This window comes from Leuresthes tenuis, unplaced genomic scaffold (assembly GCF_036924035.1).
Source record: "Leuresthes tenuis unplaced genomic scaffold, fLeuTen1.0.hap1 SCAF_20, whole genome shotgun sequence".
Taxonomy (NCBI): Eukaryota; Metazoa; Chordata; class Actinopteri; order Atheriniformes; family Atherinopsidae; genus Leuresthes; species Leuresthes tenuis.
Genome location: NW_027325374.1, coordinates 2,757,125 through 2,776,329, shown reverse-complemented (window position 1 = coordinate 2,776,329; position 19,205 = coordinate 2,757,125). Strand labels below are relative to the sequence as shown.

At 39.0% G+C, this 19,205-nt stretch overlaps 4 protein-coding genes across 5 annotated transcripts in view; 3 read left to right on the top strand and 1 right to left on the bottom strand.

Annotated features, from left to right (window-relative positions):
• Positions 1–19,205, top strand: part of LOC140278884 (uncharacterized) — a 243,468-nt gene that overhangs the window by 170,398 nt on the left and 53,865 nt on the right. The window lies entirely within an intron of this gene.
• Positions 1,176–6,377, top strand: LOC140278524 (uncharacterized). The gene is made up of 5 exons (XM_072373556.1): positions 1,176–1,283; positions 1,417–1,609; positions 1,793–1,894; positions 2,062–2,212; positions 4,214–6,377. The coding sequence occupies exons 1-5, from the start codon at positions 1,204–1,206 to the stop codon at positions 5,215–5,217; spliced, it is 1,530 nt and encodes a 509-aa protein (XP_072229657.1). The 5' UTR covers positions 1,176–1,203; the 3' UTR covers positions 5,218–6,377.
• On the top strand, positions 9,201–11,641 carry LOC140278527 (uncharacterized). Its single transcript, XM_072373559.1, has one exon. The coding sequence runs from the start codon at positions 9,476–9,478 to the stop codon at positions 10,760–10,762; it is 1,287 nt and encodes a 428-aa protein (XP_072229660.1). The 5' UTR covers positions 9,201–9,475; the 3' UTR covers positions 10,763–11,641.
• Positions 14,638–18,569, bottom strand: LOC140278507 (uncharacterized). 2 transcript variants are annotated; one of them, XM_072373530.1, is made up of 3 exons: positions 18,412–18,569; positions 17,666–17,905; positions 14,638–16,403 (listed from the first exon to the last, which is right to left on the bottom strand). In XM_072373530.1, the coding sequence occupies exons 2-3, from the start codon at positions 17,781–17,783 to the stop codon at positions 14,695–14,697; spliced, it is 1,827 nt and encodes a 608-aa protein (XP_072229631.1). In that variant the 5' UTR covers positions 17,784–17,905; positions 18,412–18,569; the 3' UTR covers positions 14,638–14,694. The 2 variants fall into 2 exon arrangements, with proteins under 2 accessions (XP_072229631.1, XP_072229632.1); XM_072373531.1 differs by lacking the exon at positions 18,412–18,569 and having other exon boundaries at positions 17,666–17,950.

Below are 19,205 nucleotides of genomic sequence, written 5' to 3'. Positions count from 1 at the left end.
TGTTTTTCAACATGTGGCTTCTTTATAGATCTCTTAGACTTTCTTAAGCCTTGCTGAAATATAGATAAATACATACATATCTCAGGTAAATGTCATATATCTGAGTGTTAGACCATCTCAGTGTGTTACAAAGCATTAAAATACAGAAGGTGAAACGTGTGTCGAGCTGATTAAGTGTCGTAATGTTTCACTTGGCAGATTGGTCCATGGGGAAATGCCTTACCGGCTTTGTTTTCCTTTATGTAGAGTGTAACACACATTAGTTAATTCCATTTGTCCTACTTTCTGTAACTGAGTCACACATCTGCCAGCTGTAGCAGCATTTGATGTAACAGACAGCGACGTTAACTTCAGAGAGCGATCAGTCGGAAGAGGACATACAAAACTTTACATTTATGCTAACATATTGCTGCCATTTGAGACGGAGCAGGACACAGAGGCCCCAGTGAGGAGTTGAACAGCTGATCGCCCGGTGGACAAAGGACTTTTTTGTCTGTTGGTCCTGCTCTTTGGGAGGAGCAGCCTGTCGCTGAACAGGCTTCTCTGCTTGCTAATGACAGTGTGCAGAGGATGACTGGCATTGATACCAAAGTGGTCCTTTTCTGAATCCTAAGAATCCAGATCCATGAATAAACATTCCTTTAATTACAGTTTATGGATGATGTATCTGTAAAGTACTTGTCTAAGCTTGTCAAAGAGGGTTCGGGCTGTGTTGGAGAATAAAGATGCTCAGACCAAATATTCACTTTTAAGTTCATTAGAATAAAAAAGATGATTTTATTACACAGTGGCACTGAGATCAGGAAACAAGAGGAAGACGTTTACTTAAAAAAAACAGTTAAGAGTTCATTCTAGCTATGCTGAGAATAAGGCAAAACTATCTGAATATACTTAAGCCCGCTGGACAAAAGAATCCAGCTTGTTTTTGTGATCATTTTGAGGTAAACTGTAAAATGTGATTGTTGCTTGAAGCAAAAGAATGAGACATGATGGAAGAAATTAAAAGTTTACATCTGAGAGGAGTAGAAATAAAGTTTATATTTTGTGATGTGTGGTCAGCTTCCTGATGAGATGAGCACTGATGGGGAACATCTGTAGGAGGCAACTGTACGTCGACGCCTCATGACGTGCTGGAACGTAATCCAGCGTCGCCGCCATATTGGATGGGTCTCCTCACTACAGGCGAGCGAAGAGCGAGCAGCTATGCCCGTATTTTGTGCAGCTTACGGTTGCAATAACCGGCGCAGCACTGATACCAGATCGCGTGGGATAACCTTTCATAAGTAAGATTGAACAATGATTTAGGTTATTTTACCATATGTGACATTATGTCATCGTAACTAACGTTAATTACGGCGGGAACTGGTTCTCTCTCTCTTTGTCTGTTGCCGTTTTTTTTCTTCTTCATATTTTAAGGTTTCCCAGTGATACAGGCTTGAGGAGGCAATGGGAAGTTTCTATAAGACGGGAGGGTTTTGTTGCGACTGAGTCGTCAAAGCTGTGCAGTGAGCACTTCAAGCCTGATGATTTTGACAGGACGGGTCAGACTGTCAGGCTTAGAGATGGTGCGACCCCATCTGTCTCCAACCCCCCATCTCATCTCCAAAGAGTTGGTGTATGTTTACTCTGCGTGCTAATAGAGATGTCTATGATTCATATGTAAAACTATAGTTAATATCACACTTTGCTAAATACGTTTTTTTTCTGCATGTTTACAATTTGTGATGTGTTACACTGTGGGATAGTAAAACCTTTTCAAGTGTTTTTAAGTATTATGTGTCTTATATTTTAGCCTGTAGTGACAATGAATACAAAAACTTCAAGGAAAGCTGAAGCGAACCTACCGGTGGACCTTTCTCAGCATTTCCCTGAAAGTGAACCTCAGCCCGATAATGTGAGTATCCATTCATCCATTTTCTATACCTGCTTTGTGCTGGCAGTGATATTACGGGGAAGAAATTAAGAATGTGTGCCTGCACATGTGCAGTGCTATGCATCAAACAACTGTGAGTGGTGTGATATAAACATCGCTGGAAATATTTTCATCCTTTTTTCTACTAGGACCACTCCTACACATTGCCCGATTCTCCTACTCGTCTAAAGGCCAGACTCAGTGAAGCTGTGGCTAGAGTGAAGAGTCCAGAGCGGGAGAAGCAAAATGCAAAGGCCCGAGAACGGAGAGCCAAGAAAACCGTAAAGAGTATTTCACAAAGTAAGGCTGCACCACATCGCAAAATCAACTACCCTGGAGTTACAGAGAGCCAGCATACGCAGTAAGCTGTGCAAAACAGTTCTTTTTCAAGGGTTTTAGCTCCCCAGTTGCAAGCCTATCAGGGTAGTAAGATGCTGGAATGCCCTGGAATTATAACGCTTACTTTTCCAGGCCTTTCAAAAAAACCTGGTGCAGTATATATGGGAGCGTGTATGTGTTACAGAAGGCTCGTGTGTGAGAGAGAAATAAATTCTAATCAAACTTTTTTATTTATTAAAATATAAAATTAATTAATTTATACATTTATCAATATGCCATAGCCTACCATATGTCTTTGTTAAAGAGCATAATACAAGGTCTTTCAGCACGAAAGCAGTACTTTTAATGTGTGGCAGCGTCCTGCATCATAACTAAATCTCTGCCGTTTGTCACAAACCAAACCGTGAGAAAATCCGGTAAAATTCGTGGAGTTATGATTATCGTAGTTGGGGATACACCTTCCTAAGTCGAAATAAATGCCATATCAATAGTACATTAATAATATAAATAAATATCATGTCTGTAGAGATAACGGACTCCAGTAGCAATCGCGCAACAGGAAGTGTGTCTGCGGAGATGCCTGATCAAAATACAGAAGGCACGCAAATCAGTAACTTATGAACAAAAACAGTGGCTATGTTTTAGTGTGTATCCAGTTTAATATGTATAATACATCCATGGTTCTGTACAGTCTGACAGAAATACAACCGCAGTGATCGGTTGTGTGCAGATCTGGTTCGCCTTAAACGAGTTTGTTTCGGAGAAAAGAAAAACTGACCATGAGCAGTTTTCCTCAACAAAGCAACACTGAAAGTCAGACTTTAGAAAACGAGCTGGATATAAAACGCTTCGGAGTTCATCACCCGCATGATGTCGTTATGAACCAAACGGCAGGTAAGAATAATCAAAGATTTAATGTTTCTGCAGGAGATGACGGCTAACTGTTAGCTTGTGACTAAACAACATTTAGAAAAGAAAAAAACGGAGTTACTTATCCTATATTCGTCTTAATTGTTTCACACTCGCTAAAACATAGTTTCGGATTGTAATTTAAATTTTCTTTTTTTTAATAACTTGAGTTTACATTAAAATGCGGAACGTTTATGGCACAGTTTAGCACCCGGGCCGTTTTATAGTGTGCACACAACGAGTCGTTTTGTAGTTCAACCACAACAAAAGGCTTCGTTTGGGCGCAGTTTGGCTTTAACTGTTTATTTTAGCCGCTCCTTAAGACGATTTTGGACTATTGTGCTAATACTTGACACATATACATCACATATTAATACTTATCTCTTTAAGATTCAAAGATTGTATTATTCATATGTTCAGTTGATACTTTATAAATGGCTTATTTCAACTGTAAATTCAGTCAGATATTTACAGGACGCGAGAGTTCTGAGTCAAAGTCAACAAGAAAGCCTTCAAAATCAGACAAATACAACCATGAACTCTCAAATTCAACAAATCTTAAGAGTTTTTATTCAGCTCCATTCTGTTGCGTCTGTCTTTTCGAAACATGATGGACGAGAGCACGGTGAACCGTTCACACTGAAATCTGATATTGTTCACTTTAAAAAGAGGAATGTGAACGGGCCAACATTAAATTGGATCTGAGCATTAAGGCCTGCAGTCTAAGTCAAAGATCAACCTTTAAAAAAGACTCAATCGTACTTGGATGAAACTCCTAACTGAGCAGAAAGGGCCGAGGATTCAAACTCTGACCACAAAATGACATCTGAGGTGTTTGATCTTCGTTATTTAAATTGAGGTATTTACTGTTAATGTGCTCCTCACCTTATTGTCTTCTCATTGTGAAAGACGGAGAAATGTTTTCAGGAAATTTAAAGTAAATAAATGAGTTGTTTGTTGTGAAACGCTGAACAAAGATGCTTTTTCTCATCATGGCATCACCGTCATATCAATTATCAAGGCTTAGCAGTCAATTGTTTCCATGTGCTTCAGTGTTACCTGCAGATGTCCAGCGGGTGGTGGTGATTAAAGAAGAGGTTCCCTGGAGCTTCAGTGTGGACCAGCAGGACCCAGAACTCCCCCACATAAAGGAGGAAGAGGAGGAACCGTGGACCAGTCAGCAGGGAGAGCAGCTTGATGGACGGGAGGAGGCTGATTTCACCAAGTTCCCATTCACTGTTGTTATTGTGAAGACTGAAGATGATGAAGAGAAACCTCAGTCCTCACTGCTCCATCAAATCAAAACTGAAGAAAACAGAGAGACAGAACCTCCAACCAGCAGCTCAGCTGAACAGATGAAAACAGAAGCTGATGGAGAGGACTGTGGAGGACCAGAACCAGCCAGGAACCCAGACCCAAACCGTCATTTACAACCAAATACTGATGAGAAGGCTCCAGACTCCTCTGAGACTGAATTCAGTGATGATGATGGTGATTGGCAGGAACCTCTGTCAGATTCTCTAGATTCACAAATAAGAGAGAAACCATTTAGTTGTGTTTGTGGTAAAAGTTTTAAGCATCAGTGTGAGCTCAAAAGACACAAAATAGTCCACACAGGAGAGAAACCATATGTTTGTGGAGTCTGTAGTAAAAGATTTTCCCAACAAGGAAATATGAAGAGGCACATGAGTTTCCACACAGGAGAGAAACCCTTTGGTTGTGATGTTTGTGGTTACAGATTTAACGAAAATGTGCTTCTTAAAAAACACATGAGGGTCCATACAGGAGAGAATCCCAATCACTGTGAGAGTTGTGGTAAAGACTTTAAGTATCCAAGTGATCTGAAAAAACACATGAGCGTTCACACGAAAGAGGCCCCGTTTCAGTGTGACGTTTGTAGTAAAAGTTTTAAGTACAGCTGTGACCTCATGAAACACAAGCGAGTTCACACTGGAAAGACACCGTTTCAATGTGATCTTTGTGATAAAAGATTCACATATGGGTCTAGTTTAAAAAAGCATTTGAGTGTCCATGTGCACAAGAAATTAGTTGGCTGAGGATCGTGTTAAGAAAAAGATGTAGCCATCAAGAAAGTCTTTTAACACTTTTAACACAGTTCATTAGCTCACCTTTTTATGTGTTGGCAGGAATACTGGAAGCTTGCCTGTCAAACAAATTTTCTGTCTGTCAAACTGTGTTTTCTTTGCTGTTTTTCATAGATGCAACTAAAGAAATGGGAACAAATGATGTGTCTTTGTGACAAAGTGCCTAAAGATCCAGTTTAAAATGTCTTCTTTGCTAAATTGTCTGTTATGTGTCGACACAACACTGGTTCATCCCTTGAGTTAGGAGCCTTTTTTCTGCCTGAATGGTTCAAAGGTCAGAGTTAAGTGGCTCAACAAAGAAAAAACACATTCCTCTGAAAATGCTCAGGTACAAGGACTGAAAATGAGTGAAAAAGCCAAAAATGTCCAAAGAAAAACCTTCAGAAAGCTGGAGAAGCTGATGAAGACCATTTCCAATGTTTACATTTCTTTTTCTTATTTTTTTTAATATTTTTTTTATTGAGCACTCATATCACATGAGTTGTACATAATACAACATTCACAAAAGAGCTTTAGACCAATGCTCACCTCATTTTGTATGAATTATCTTCTGTCAGTAGTACCAAATATGTCCAATACTGGACTGGGCTGTAGATCAATGTCAATGGCCTCTGACAGTGTTTTAAAACCAATAGGATGTTAAAGCTGAGAACGTTTACATTTCTGATGAGGCTTTCATGAAAAGCAGATGGATCAACTGAAGCGTGAGGATTTTTTGCTTAACAGTGTCCTCCAAGTAGTCCAAATACTTCTGTTTAGGTTCTGAGCACCACCAGGTTCTGAATGAATAATTCTGAATGGTTTTGGTGGTTATGGTCTGGTTTTATGTTGTCTCTAAAAGAAATGATTCTGATATAGAAATCCTTTTCTCACTGTTTCCTATCTTAAGTGTTGGATTGTCCGCCAATAAAAAGCGAACGTGAGCTGGGTTTAGACCTCTGTTAATTTCACCCTACTGATGATGTGTGGTTGCAATACTAATATAGTGAGATATATAATTGTGATTCTACTGTTGTACGTAGTTAGAATTTAATTAAATCATTTCTACCAGCCATCTGCAGTACGAGCATCTCTGTTCTTGTTCCACTGATTGTTTGTTGTTCTGATGCAGTAAAATCAATGTAATTTATTAATTATTTATGCATAGTTTATCAACTTTTTGCAGTTTAATGCAGTGGTTTATCTCCTTACTGTGCTGGAAGGTCAGCCAGATGCAGAGGTCTTTAATGATGGGGGGATTCTGTTAGGACTAATACATTTTATGTGCTTCCTCATCTGAATATTTTCAGAAGATCTCAGTGTGAGTTTCCATTGGAATAGGTTGGAACCATTTTTGAGGAGGATATGTCCTTTAACTCCCATATGGGACAGATTTAACATGCATACATGGTATAATGTGCAGTGACATGTAATTTTGTGCCTGTAAACCTTTGAAGAATTATAAACGCATAACAGAAAAGATAATATATAAGAAAAAGTTGTGCATTTTTGAAAAATGCATTTACAAGAAAGAAAAAAGAAGACATGAGTTCAACATAGGAGCAACTTACAGAGATGTTTTTCTTTTTGAAATAATGTTATCGGGCCGCTGTAGTAGCTAACTAGCTCCACAAGGTGGCAGCAGTGCATCACTTACAATGAAACTGGCTGCAGCTCACGCCAAAGGATGATCAATGATAGGTGTCTGCAGAGATGCCTGTTGAAAACACACGAACAAAGCATTTACAGACAGTGTTGTGGCCTGTCTCAGTGTGTACCCACCTCCTATCATGCATGAATAGATGAAGTCTAAGAGAAATATAAGTGGCTGCATTGTGCTGTGATCGATTCTGTGCAGGACAGGTTCGTCTCAAACGACCCTCCAGTTTGTGGTAAAGACGAGAAAAAGTGACCATGAACGAAATGGATTATCTTCAACTGAACAACACAGAAAGGCAGACTTTACAAGACAAACTGGAGACCAAAACCTTCGGAGTTCATCAGCTGCAGAATATTGTTATAAACCAAACATCAGGTGAGAATAATCCCAGGTTTGATGCATCTGTTGGAGGAAACGGCTAATGGTTAGCTTGTTGTAGCCTCAGCTGGAATAATAATAATAATAATAATAATAATAATAATAATAATAATAATAATAATCATATTGGGAGGCAATATCTGTCTCGGTTCACAAATACAAAAACTATTTAGGTTAAAACAGTACCTAGTCAATAATTAATTTTTAGAAATTGTAAAAGACAGAAATAAATGGTTTGTGGGTAGTGCAGCACTGTAACATGTTTAGTGGGATCATAAATTACCTAAATGACCGGTTCCTGTTTGAGAAACGAGCTTTGACAAAAGTGAGGATGTTGAAGACCTGCCTGGTTTTTGCATGAAGCTTTTTCACACCAGTAGCCAAACTTACATAAATGGCTCAATAAATTAGTTAATATTCTCATATATAATACAAAAGTGGCATCAAAAAATCATGTAGGCAACAGTAAATATATGAAATGAAATGTTGTTTTTTTTACATCTTATCCAGATTAATTTAAAATAATTACATTTTGGGAAAAATAGGGAGAGATATTGCAGACAGAAAATGATCCAGAAATTAAATGACATCTATGAATTACAAAAACTTACAGTGATTTAATTGAAAAAATGTGCAATTAGTATGTTAAGGGAAACAAGTAGGGAGAATATTTAAAGGTCAATAATACAGAGATAAATACAAGGATAAGAAATGAATAAATGAATTAGAAATTATTAGATTAAAAAAATATATATGATGCTGTCAAACGACACAACAAGGCGTCTCTATAACGACGCTGTCAGGTCACGGTCACACTGGATCATGATATTACCGTATACAAGGATACAATAAATGTTTTGTCAAGTTAATAATCTACATGAAAAATGTAGTTTTGTCACAGTAGAAGTTCTGTTCAACGTTTCACAAACATTATAAATGTTCAAAGACAGAAGACGTGCACATGTGAATATATTTTTTGGCACAAATAGCGCCTCCTTTTTAAGTTCATCAACAGGATTATTTGGGCATAATCAGATTTCCATTCAGTAAAGAAGCAAATCCTTGACAATCTTTTGAAAAAAATGCCAGAAATTATGTAAATTTGACCCTTTAACATCAACTGGTTTAAAGTTAGTGAACTAGGCCACAGACAATAACTGTGAAATGACAGTTGACATGTAAGTACAGCTGAATTCACTGCACAGACTCTGTATTAAAGTTCCTTTAATGGTTATTTTGTCAGATGAGGCTGTTGTTGAGGCAGGATTTTATTAGAGCAGAGCGACAGTCTGGAAATGCTTTAAGTGAGTTGACACGTAGTCTTAATGGGCTGATTTTCAGGCCCAGTTTCTGACAAAAGAAACAAAAATATATGTGAAGGAGAGCAGCTTTAGTGGGAATTTAGTTGTATTAATATAAACTTTATTCAACTCTGGAACATGAACACTTTATGTACATTTTACACAGCATCCCAACTTTTTTGGAATTGAGGTTGTATGCAAGATGTACTTCCTGTAAGAATCCTCTCAGTGCTATTCCAGCAGTCAAGTGGTGTCATGTTCTCAGTTGGGACAGTTGCTGTTAGGATGAAGACTGCAGTGAATCCGGTGTGCCTTTTGCAATGTAGATGCTAATATTAATCTATTGTTACAAAGCCCCAACTGTCAATAATTTCCATATATATATATACATATATATATATATATGTTTACTGCAGATGTCCAGCAGGTGGTGGTGATTAAAGAAGAGGTTCCTTGGAGCTCCAGTTTGGACCAGGACCCAGAGCTCCTCGACATAAAGGAGGAAGAGGAGGAACTGTGGAGCAGTCAGGAGGGAGAAAAGCTTAATGGACAAGAAGAGACAGATATCACCAGGTTCCCATTCACTGTTGTTACTGTGAAGAGTGAAGATGGTGGTGATGATGATGATGGGGAATCCCAGTCCTCACAGAAGTGTCAAATTAAAACTGAGGACAGCGAGGAAGAGCCTCCACCCGACAGCTTAGATAAACAAATAAAAAGAGAAGCTGATGGAGGTGGAACACCGGAACAAACCAGAAACCCAGTTCCAAATAGTCATTCGGAACCAAATATTGATGAAAAGTATTTAGACTCTTCTGAGACTGAAATCAGTGATGATGACTGGCAGAAACCTTTGTTATATTCTGGACCTAAAACTAAAGACAATGATTGGATGGAGAGCAGAGCAGCTGAGTCAGGAGAAAAGAGCGATGTGGGGTGCCGCACTGCCAAACAATCCTTCAGCTGCTCAGACTGTGGAAAACAATTCCTCTATAAGCGGTCACTCCAGAGACACATGCACTATAATAAGAAATGTTTGCTGGTGAAAAAGAGTTTTGATTCCAAGATGAGAGTCTGCACAGGAGATAAACCATTTGGTTGTGATGTGTGTGGAAGAAGATTTAACCAAAACACACATCTGAATATACATTTGAGAGTCCACTCTGGAGAAAAACCTTTTCCTTGTAGTATTTGTGGAAAAACATTTAGACATCGCCACAATCTTGACCGACATATGAGAGTCCATACAAGAGAGAAACCATTTCATTGTGATGCGTGTGGAAAAAGTTTTAATTGTCCATGGAATCTTAAAAAACATGTCAGAATCCACACAGGAGACAAACCATTTGTTTGTTGTGTTTGTAATAAGAGGTTTTCACAGCAAGCAGTTCTCCAGCGTCACATGGGTGTTCACACAGGAGAGAAACCGTTCAATTGTAATGTATGTGGTAAGAGTTTTAGACAAAAGATACATTTTAATCTACACATTAGAATCCACACTGAAGAAAAACCATTTGATTGTGACATTTGTGGAAACCGATTCAACCAAAAGATGTATCTCAAAAGACACATGAAAGTCCACACTGGAGAAAAACCTTGTCATTGTGATGTTTGTGGTGCTAGATTTAGTTTTCAGAGTTATCTAAAAAAGCACATGAGAGTTCACACAGGAGAGAAACCCTTTCATTGTGATGTTTGTGGTAAAAGATTTAATTTCCGGTGTAATCTTCAAAAACACATGAGTGTCCACACAGGTGAGAGACCGTTTCAGTGTGATGTTTGCGGTAAAAGATTCAAGCATCAGTCAACTATCAGAAACCACATGAGTGTTCACACACAGGACAAACCATTTGGCTGTGAGGAATGTGGTAAAAGATTTAAACACCGACACACTCTTAAAACACACATGATTCTCCACACAGGGGTCACACCATTTAACTGTGACTATTGTGGAAAGACATTTCGCCAGAAGGCAAACCTTGAGAGACACAGGAGAGGCCACACTGGAGAGAAACCATTCAACTGTGATGAATGTGGTAAAAGTTTTCCACAAAAGACAACTCTTAAGAGACACATGAGCGTCCACACGGGACAAAAACTTTTTGTTTGTAAGGATTGTGGTAAAGGATTTGGACATCCGCGTACCCTCAAAAATCACATGAAGGTCCATGCAGAATAGATCCTGTATGTCAATTATTAGATTTAGATGATGAATAAGCCAAACACCATTTCTATCCTTGGAAAAGAGGTGGAGTTCGTAGAGGACTACAGACACCTAAGTGATCACCTGGAAAACAACACTGAGGCCGTCCATAAGAAGGGACAGAACAGAGTTTAACAGAGTTAAAGAGTTTGGCACTGATCTGGCATGAGGGGCGGAGCCTCAGATGACAGGGATGTGGAATCATGAGTGACAGCTAAAAAGTATCCCACACAGCGGTTCGCTTCAACATGGCGTCATCCTGGTTATCCTGCCGGTGTTTAACTGAGGGGCCTCTCAGTATGCTTTCTTATATGTATACTCTATATTCTTCTGTATTTGTAAAATGGCTTTAGTTTCAGACAAAGCACTGATCAGATTAAAACTACGCATCAGGACAAAAACACTGCAAATATCCACGTGTAGCCCACTGCCCATATGGAGGAGGCTTGCTAACCATGTCCGACCCTGCTCAGCCTCCTAAATCAGAGAGATTGGGTGCGTTATGCATGGTGTAACTATAAGCATCAGAATGATGCATTAGCAGCTTTTTTTGGCTAGTTGTTATATCATCACCAGGAAGAACATTTAAAGACAACATTTCTTATCAAATGCTTCAAAGGCGGAGCTATAGTTCAACACCAGTAAAGACTGTATGTTCCAGGCTACATTTAATGAATCACTGTATGTATGTTTCCTTCATATGTCACATTGTGTCAGTTTTGCATGATACAGATAACATGGTCCGTGTTGCAACAACTAGTTTCTTGAAGTAATTTTGTTCAATAAAAAATATGTTTTCACAACACAGGGTTTGAATGAGACTGGCTTTAGATGTTTGTATAGATCATAAGGGGAAACCTCTCAGGCTGTCTGCTTGGATAATTATGGATTTATGAATTCACAATGTAATTAATGTCTATAGAACTATAAGGTAAGTTTGCTTCTTATGTTTCTAGTCAGTCGATTAACTTTATTGAAGTAGAAGCTGACAGTGGTGATGCCATGTGGACAGATGTACAATATTTGACACAATGGCTTTAGAGAGAGTATCTGGGGGTTGGGGAGGGACCGTCTTTAATTTTCCACTTTATTTTTCTGTGTAAACCTTTCATGTTCAAAGTTGAGTTGGAAAATATTTACTTTGGTATAACATATATTCGTTACTCATATTATTTAAATATCCGTTGAACCAAGTATCAAAGTAATGAAAGAGTGGTTGATTTTCTCCGTCAATTGTGAATTATTTGATATATATTGATGAATATAGTGTGCATTTAACAGGAAAATTTGCACCTAAATATCCAACAAGCTGTAATGTTGGAGCAAAAAAAAGACTCCCAACAACAAGGAACAGAATTTGAAACAAAGTGACAGATAAACATAAATGTGAGATACTGAACGCATTTGTCAAAAAGGACTTCAAGGAAGAATAAAAGGTGTGCAGGCAACAGCGGCTGGTCTGCATGCTCCCAACCCACAGAAGAGTCGCAGTACAGCCAACTGTTCAAAACACTGAAACCGTCTTTCTGGCTATGATCACAAACTGTATCACACTCTTACACATCAAGTCTTTTAAATGTTTTGGATACCATTGCTCAAGGTTAGAATGGTTAAAAGTAGGTTAAATGGCGCCATGGAGAAAAGTGTCGGTCAGGGCACAGAAAAGGGAGAGCTGAACAGAAATGATGCAAATCAAAGCTCCAGGTTCATTATGCGATTTACAAAGAAAAGCTGTGTGTGTTCAACCAGAGTTTGCGTAGAACGAGGGAGTTTTTTTTTTCTTGAAATCATCAAAAACTGCAGTAACAACTCTCATGTCCTGTTTGCTACAGTAAACAGATTGACAATATTCTTTAATGACAAAGTTCAAAGCATTAAAAATGCAATAATTTCCACAACACTACTACTACTCTGCAGCCAGCTAGACACCCAGAGCTGACACATTTCACACCTGTTACTGACAAAACAGTCAAAGAGATCATCTGAAGTCTGAGTTCATCAACGTGCTGCCTTGATGAGTTTCCCCACTAGATTTCTAAAGTCTGTGCCGAGCAGTTTGTTATCACAACTCGTTCATCGAGTTAACATCTGACTCCAGACTGGAACATTTCCAAAGGCCTTAAAAACTGCTGTCATTAAGCCTCTTCTAAAGAAGAGAAGTCTTGATGCTACAGTACTGAACAACTACTGGCCCATATCAAACCTGCCATTCTTAGGCAAAGTCCTAGAAAAAGTTGTATATCAACAGCTTACTGACTTTCTCCTGTCTAACAATGCTTTTGATACTTTCCAATCAGGCTTTAGGCACCACCACAGCACAGAGACAGCTCTGATCAAGGTGACAAACGATATTCGCCTGAACACAGACGCAGACAAAGTCTCAGTCTTAGTTCTGCTGGACCTGAGTGCTGCCTTTGACACAGTTGACCGTGAGATCTTATTACAGAGGTTAGAAGACAGGAAGTATTTTGTTGAAATTGGTAACTGTGTCTCAGACCAAATGGCTATGACCTGTAGGGCTCCCCAGGGGCCAGTCCTGGAACCCCTATTGTTTAATCTGTACATGCTTCCATTAGGCCAGCTAACACGCAGCTATAATGTGACCACAACTATGCAGATGACACTCAGATCTACGTGTCACTGATGGCAGGAGAACACGGGCCTGTAGATACATTGTGTCACTGCATAGAAGGGATCAGTGTGTGGACACAAAACAATTTTCTCCAGCTAAACTCAGACAAAACTGAAATTATTGTCTGTGGCCCACAGAAACAAAGAGAAAGTACTATCAGTCACATTAAATCAATAACATCAGCAGCTTTTTACCATCTAAAAAACATTACCAGAATCAAAGGAATAGGCAAGGCAAGTTTATTTGTAGAGCACAATTCAAAGTGCTTTACAACTACATAAAATCACAAGAAGGCAAATATGTTATTCCATAAAACATAAAAAAATAATTAATTAAATCAAAAGCAAAGAGTGCAGTTAAAATACTTTGTAGTCATATGTACAACTAAATAGAACCCTTTTCAGAGTTGTCAGAGTTGAGGCCTGTCTCACATCTTCTGGAAGACTGTTCAAGATTTTAGGAGCATAAAACTGAAATGCAGCCTCACCTTGTTTAGTCCTGACTCTGGGCACCAGCAGGAGACCCGTACCCGAGGTTCTCAGAGTCCGAGTTGGTTCATATGGCTCTAACATGTCAGAGATTTACTTGTACACAAGGAGCGCAGAGCTGTTTTAAAGTCTATTATCTGAGTGACAGGAAGCCAGTGCAGAGAGCCGAGTGTGACTAATATGGTCGTATTTCCTGGTTCTAGTCAGGACTCGAGCAGTAACATTCTGGATGAATAGTGTCTAAACCAGATTTAGAAAGACTAATCCATGTGTTTGTCTCCAGCAGGTTAGCTATGTTAGTAATAAAGCCACAAGATTTTCTTTCCATAATCACGGTAATTCAAAATTAGGTTAAGCTATCAGTTTTTGACCTGGTAAAAACAGAGCCTGATTTTGTGATTTTGGTTACTTTTCAAAAAGATGAACAAACCCAGACCTCCACACAAACTCTGTGAGAGGTTGCTTCATTGGCAGATTTTATATTGAAGCATGTGGCAGTAGTTTGAACTGATTGCTATATTTTATAGTCCTCAAAGTCATTGGCTGGTATAAACCCAAAAGCTGAAGTCCAAGAATGCCACAGACAAAGAGATAAGAATCAGGGGGAAATACCTGCCAAGAACTGTGCCGCTGCAGGGTAATAATGAAAAATAAATAAAAAACACAATTATCTACTGGATGGAAAAACATGCATCTTCATACCATTTCTAACAAAAGTGCTAAACAGCATAACATTAAATCTCACTTAATCTACTGGTTTGAAAGTTGATTGAGATTAAGCAAAATGTTCAGAAACTGGCAGCAGTCGTGCATGTTTTGATCAATTTATTGCTTTTATTTAAATGTCTTTTAAGGTTTGTGTTTTGGTTAAATCTTTTCCCACAATCGTCGCAACTAAAAGGTTTCTCTCCTGTGTGGACTCTCATATGTCCCTTAAGATGTGTCTTTCGGTTAAATCTTTTTTCACAGTAATCACAGGCAAAAGGTTTCTCTCCAGTGTGAACTCTCATGTGGCTTGAAAGAGTTCCTCGCTCGCTAAATCTTTTACCACAAACATCACAGCCAAACGGTTTCTCTCCTGTATGAACTCTCATGTGTGTCTTAAGGATTGACTTATGTGTAAATGTTTTACTACAGATATCGCAGCCAAAAGGTTTCTCCCCTGTGTGAACTCTAATGTGGTTCTTGAAATGTGACTTATAATTAAATCTTTTACCACAAACTTCACAGCCAAATGGCTTTTCCCCTGAGTGGACTCTCATGTGTCCATTAAGATGTGACTTATGCTTAAAACTCTTACTGCAAATATCACAACCAAAGGGTTTTTCCCCTGTATGAACTCTTATGTGGCTCTTAAAGAGTGACTTATATTCAAACCTTTTTCCACACTCATCACAAGCATATGGTTTTTCTCCAGTGTGGACTCTCATGTGACTTAAAAGAGTTCCTTGCTCACTGAACCTTTTACGACAAACATCACAACCAAACGGTTTCTCTTCAGTGTGAACTTTCATGTGCGTCTTGAGAAGTGAGCTTTGGTTAAATCGTTTACCACAATCATCACAAGCAAAAGGTTTCTCACCTGTATGAACTCTTACATGTTTCTTAAAATGTGACTTGTTATTAAATCTTTTACCACAAACATCACAGCAAAATGGCTTTTGTCCTGTGTGGACTCTTGTGTGTTCTGTAAGATGCGACTTGTGCTTGTATTTTTTACCACACACATCACACACAAAAGGTTTCTCCCCTGTGTGGACCCTGAGGTGGTTCTTAAAATGTGACTTAAACTCAAATATTTTCCCACAAACTTCACAGTCAAATGATTTTTCTCCTGTGTGCACTTTCATGTGTTTCATAAGAGAGAGCTTGTAAACAAACCGTTTACCACAGTCAGAGCAACTGAAATACTTTTTGACAGTGTCACAAATCAAATCTTGATTCATTCCTGATTCAGGTACCATGGTCTGGTTCCATTGTTTGTTATTGTATTCTGTTTCACATTTAAAATCTGAAGATTTTTGCCAATAATCACCATCGTCACTGACTTCAGTCTCAGAAGAGTCTAAATCCTTTTCATTAATATTTGGTTCTAAATGATTACTTGGATGTGGGTTTCTGGTTGGTTCTAGTTTGCTACAGTCCTCTCCATCAGTTTCTGTTTTCATCCGTTCAGCTAAGCTGTTGGATGGAGGCTCTGTCTCTCTGATGTCCTCAGTTTTGACTTCAGCTGAGCTGCTGGATGTTTTAATTTGACAAAGCTGTGAGGACTGAGGTTTCTCTTCATCATCTTCACTCTTCACAGTGACAGCAGTGAATGGGAACCTGGTGATATCAGTCTCTTCTTGTTCATGAAACAGCTCTCCCTCCTGACTGCTACACAGTTCCTCCTCTTCCTTCTTTAAGTGGGGCGGTTCTGAGACCTGCTGGTCCACACTGGAGCACCAGGGAACCTCTTCTTTAACCACCAACAGCTGCTGGACATCTGGAGGTAACACTGACACAGGTGTATGAAGGACAACTGTGAGTTTATATTAACCCTGATCTTCAGGTATTGTTAATAGTATTGAAAATATTAAAAGGCCAACTTGATTTTAACTTCAACTTAGACTTAAAAAAAAAAAAAAAAAAGAAATGAATCAATCAAAATTAATACAGGATTTTTTTTTTTCAAAAAGACATTAATACAAATAAATAAACATACAGTGACGCAGTTACTGGTCAGTAATATGAACATATTTTCAGTTGCCACTTAAACAGCAGGCAACTTATTTAAGCGTAGCTCAGAACTATAGTGATTTCATCAATCTATTGTGCCTATCCAGGCCAGGTCACAGAGGCAACAGGTCCAGGAGGGAAACCCAGACATCCCTCTCCCCAACAACACTCTTAAGCTCTTCCTGGGGGATCACGAGATGTTCCTCGGCCAGATGGGATATATAATCCCTTCGCATGTTCTGGCTCTGTCACGAGGTCTCCTCCCAGTTGAACGCGCCCGAAAAACCTCCAAAGGGAGGCGACCAGGAGGCATCCTAACCAGAGCAACCACCTCAGCTGACTCCTTTCTATGTGGAGGAGCAGCGGCTCTGAGCTCCCTCCGGATGGTGGAGCTCCTCCCCCTATCTCTAAGGCTGAGCCCAGCCCCCCTCTAAAGAAAACTTTTGGGTCAGAACCCAGATCTGTGAGCACAGGTGAGGGTCGGAACAAAGATGGAGCAGTAACCTGAAAGCTTCTCCTTCCGGCTCAGTTTCGTTTAGATTGAACATTATTACATCAAGTTATGTGGACTGACACCTCTTATTATTTAATCATATGTGTCACATTTGGGAGATTCTGTGAAAATATGAACAATTCACAGCTGTCTGACGTTTGAAAGCACAAAATAAAAAAATAACTCAGACTAATCTAACTGCTTTTCATCAGAGAAAATATAGCCATGTGTTTTTTCATAGAAATATCAGGATGCAAGGCATTAAGATACATCAAACTGTTACCAGGTGATTTGTAATCATACCTCCAACAACAGCAACACTACAGGTGATGTGAAAATAGCTACTGCCTGGTTGTGCTCCAGCCAGCGCAAAGCTAGGCTTCTGTCACCATGAAAAAGAAACTAATTCAGCTGTTTTATAAAATATTATTAGGGTTTTTATCACAAGGAAACTGCCTTATATTAGAAATTATATTGTGCTGAAATACAGTGTAACTTAAAGGTGTCACATGATGCTACAGACTGACAAACAGATGTGAATCACTTACTGAGATCTTTGCTGTCTTGTGTCTGCTCCAGTTCTGATGTGGATGCTGCAGGTATGGGGGGCACCAAACTGAGTCCTCTGGGGTCATCTGGTTGGAGGCTCCTCCTCCTTCGAGGCATCCCTGCTGCACTTGTGATTTTCCCTTTCACAATCCTTGTTTGTTACTCAGGGATGCATCTGTCGGTTGTCAGATCTTAGGTTGCATATGCTGTAACCTCTGCTCTTTCACAGCTGTCTGCAACTGTAATTAGATAAATGTCAAACATTCAATCAGTTATTTATAAAACTTTTAGGGAACATTTAATCACATCTACACAATAACAGTAATAATAAATAAATATTAGAGAGAGAGAGAGAGAGAGAGAGAGAGAGAGAGAGAGAGACACAGATAGAGAGAGAGAGAGAGAGACAGAGGTACAATAATTTGTAAATAAATTAGGATATTTCAAAGGTAAAATTCACTTCTCAGTGCTGGGAGGGTTGTCTCGTCTGGACAAACAACACAATAAATCAAGAATAGCTCAACAACAAACATCATATTGAACACGGACACACACCAATCTGGAAAATCGGCTGGATAACAAGTGTCTTTAACTCTGTGGATGGTACAACACCGGAGTAAATGACATAAAAATTAGCAGTGAAATGTACTCCAACAGACAAATCGGAAGCCAACTTTAGCACCATTCGTCCATCATCGTTTTTCCAGCTAGGAAACATCAATCTTTAGCCTTGTTTTTTTTTTACCGTCGTTTTTCTCGGTTTCGTTTTGTTTCACGCTCCCTCGCTTTTTCTTAAGCTGCTATGATCCTCCATTTGTCACAATTTGGCCTCACAGTAGCACCACAGCTTCCTAAGCAGAGACGATCAAATCTAGCCCAAAAGACCGCAACAGTTAGCCGCATGCTAGTTAATCCCACTTTTATTTTGTTCCCCCATGCAACACACCGCAGCAAACAAACGGTTCCTACCCTCGAAAAACAACCGAAGCATTTTATAAAGTGAAAAATTCAAACGCTTTCCTCTTATATAACGTATTCATAGTATATCCAGTGTTTTATTTGACTCTGTTCTGGATGACTTTAGCTCAAGACCATTAGAAGAGTTTGGCTGCTTGGAAGCAAAATATACAGAAAAGTGTGGTTAAAGACGTTTGCGCAGTACTGTGACATAAAAATGATATTCTCTGCTGATATCTGCATTAAATAATTGTATCTTTAAAATATGTAATGCATACACAAAACAAAATTAAGAAATACTCAATTATCTTAAAAAATATTGTTGATAGACCAGATTCTACACAGTTTAAAGTTTTGTTACTCACCTCTGATGGACCAGGCTGTAGAATAATATGTGTCGTGTCAGGCTTCTCTCATGGTGGTTATGGTAGTTTCTGCACTGGTTCTGCACTGGTTCTGGCACTGTACTGAAGCCTCCAGAACAACATCTTAACTTGAAGATTGCACTTGTAGATCTGTTTTGAACTTGCAGATATATAATTGAAAAAAGCAGTGATGACCCATATGCATACAGGCAGAATA

Excerpts from the sequence above, each read along its gene's own strand:
- LOC140278507 (XM_072373530.1), bottom strand. The coding sequence starts at position 17,783 with ATGCCTCGAAGGAGGAGGAGCCTCCAACCAGATGACCCCAGAGGACTC. Across the intron at positions 16,404-17,665 it reads ACAAGACAGCAAAGATCTCA|TGTTACCTCCAGATGTCCAG; the intron begins GTAAGTGATTCA and ends CACCTGTGTCAG.
- LOC140278524 (XM_072373556.1), top strand. The coding sequence starts at position 1,204 with ATGCCCGTATTTTGTGCAGCTTACGGTTGCAATAACCGGCGCAGCACT. Across the intron at positions 1,284-1,416 it reads CGTGGGATAACCTTTCATAA|GTTTCCCAGTGATACAGGCT; the intron begins GTAAGATTGAAC and ends TCATATTTTAAG. Across the intron at positions 1,895-2,061 it reads GTGAACCTCAGCCCGATAAT|GACCACTCCTACACATTGCC; the intron begins GTGAGTATCCAT and ends TTTTTCTACTAG.
- LOC140278527 (XM_072373559.1), top strand. The coding sequence starts at position 9,476 with ATGGAGAGCAGAGCAGCTGAGTCAGGAGAAAAGAGCGATGTGGGGTGC.